This window comes from Morus notabilis, unplaced genomic scaffold (genome assembly GCF_000414095.1).
Source record: "Morus notabilis unplaced genomic scaffold, ASM41409v2 Scaffold11249, whole genome shotgun sequence".
NCBI lineage: Eukaryota > Viridiplantae > Streptophyta > Magnoliopsida > Rosales > Moraceae > Morus > Morus notabilis.
Genome location: NW_010356811.1, coordinates 1 through 2,324, shown reverse-complemented (window position 1 = coordinate 2,324; position 2,324 = coordinate 1). Strand labels below are relative to the sequence as shown.

The window sequence follows — 2,324 nt, the reverse complement described above, 5'->3', positions numbered from 1 at the left end:
AACCATAACTTGACAAGTTATGGCCTATTAATTTCTATGACTAAAAATTAGCCTATATACTTTCTTAAGCTTTTCATATTGGCCTAATTTTTACTATTTTCTTAATTTTAATTCATCTCAAATCTTGACATATTTTTCTGTTTCTCCCCTTCTTTTATCTCTAAAATGACTGATGCTCATGCATTACCCTACCAAAAGCTAGATATGCTCCCCTCCTAACTTGTGATCACAGGCCTTGTGATCAAAGCCCAACTTGTCACATGTGATAATCTAGTAGACTACTTGTGATAATCTAATAGATACTCTGGTATCGATAATTTTGGCAAAAACAAATTTTGTTGATTTTTGAACGATTACTGGACGGGCAGATTTTGTTATACGGAGCCTAATTATGCCATGACGATTATTACCTTATGCAGAGGATTTGTGCTTGTAAATTCAGAGATTTGCGAGCAAAATTTCATTAAGAGTATTTTTGAGATTTTACGATTGTAAATTCGGTTGCCGTAGTTTTTCATTATAAAAGAGGACACTGGTTTTCAGTCATTATTAGAGAGATTAGAGAAAGCAGAGAGTCGTGAGGTGCGTTTCTTCATCATAATGAATGGCTGCATCTGCCGAAAGAGAACATAAATCTCACATTCAATCGAACCTCAACATAAATTTTGTATATTCATTTCTGTTTGATTTCTTTTTTACGTTTTTAATTGCTCTCGGTAATACAAAATTAAGGCGTCTAATTCTTAACATAATTCTGACTCCTATTGAAGAGACAAAATTAATACCATACCTTATTAAAACTCATGTATTCTTTAATTTTACCCTAAAAAAGAAAAGAAAAGAGAAGCAAAAGGACTTCCAAAAAGAAAAGAAAAAAGTAATATTAAAGGACGGTTCTGATCGGAGGCTAAACACATCACTAAATACAAGATTAGTAAAAGGACAATAAGCTAAGGTACGCCAATTACACTCAACGTGTTGCCAGGTTAGACATTATAAACAATCAAGCTATTTAAGGTAAATAAATCTCATTTGGATTTAGTTCATGGATTTTCATGAACCCCAAACACCCTAGAAAAAGGACAAACAAAACCAGGACCCAAATTCGTTACCCACAAGGAAACACCACACACCCTGGCCCCAGCTAGCTGATAAACAAATACCTAAACCAAAATAAAACTCAATTATCATCATTCCCATATATTCCAATGCTCCCACACAAAAAAAAAAAAAAAAAAAAAATCCCACAAAGCTCCCAAGCATGCTGTCCCGAGCCCTCACAGCGAAGCCTAGGAAGATCAGTACGATCTTCAAATATGGGTCAAAGTCAACATTCGGATGGAGCAAATCGGTCTCGGTGAGCGAATACGACGACTTCAGCACGGCCGTTGGATTCATGGAAGATCAACCGTTGGTCCACTGCGGCCCAAATCATCACGGCAAGATCATCATGAAACAGTACTCGTCATCATCATGTGGGGATCACGACACGGGGTGGACCCACGGCCAGCTGATGCTGAACGAGGTTTTGAGGGCTTCGGTTGCGGTGTTGGGGGACCAGAGCCGGCTGGGGATGAGTGAGAAAGTGGTGCTTTCGGGAGGGAAGATTTGTGTGTTGAAAAGGTTTAGGAAACTGAGTGTTGGGAAGAGTGAGTTTGGGAAGAGATTAGAGAGGTTTTTTCAGGTGAGTGTTAAGTCAAAGAATAATCTTGTGCCTGTCATGGCTTATCTCTATGCTAAGAGGATCAAGTTTGTTCTATGTGATTATTATCCTATGGGCAGCCTCGCAGACTTGCTTGCTGGTATGTATGTAATTCCAAGTATATATATTTGTGTATATATATATATATATGTTTGTGTGTATATGTGTATATATATGTGTGTGTGCTTGTATACACAAACGCATGCTTAGTCGTCCATCAGTTCTTCATGATCTATAACATTTTGCGACGAATAGTAATATAGTTGTACGAACTATTTCCAATTGCCGTAGAGTTACATAAGGAATATGGATTAATGATTGAGTTTTTAGTGTCTCAAGCAGCGTCTAAGTAATCACAATATCATGACACGTTATTGAATGGAATCAAACATTAGAATATGAAAAATTTGGTTAATTTTCTTTTTATTATTTTAAATAACATGGTATAATATATGATTCGTAAGACATCATTTTAGGCAGTAAAATTAGATAAGTAAATTGAGTAGATAGTTTCTCCTACAATTGTTAGTCATCAACATCATGATTCATCGCTATTGACCTTTTCTTTTGCCAATTAATCATGTATGATTTGTATGTCTCATGCACTGTTATCATGTTCTCA

General features: G+C 36.1%; 1 protein-coding gene across 1 annotated transcript; it reads left to right on the top strand.

Annotated features, from left to right (window-relative positions):
- Positions 1-1,261: 1,261 nt before the first annotated feature.
- Positions 1,262-1,802, top strand: LOC112090392 (probable inactive receptor kinase At5g58300; the record flags this gene model as incomplete). The annotated part of the gene is made up of 1 exon (XM_024161566.1): positions 1,262-1,802. A coding segment is annotated over exon 1 (541 nt), but the record flags the coding sequence as incomplete, so codon positions are not given.
- Between the last annotated feature and the right edge of the window lie 522 nt (positions 1,803-2,324).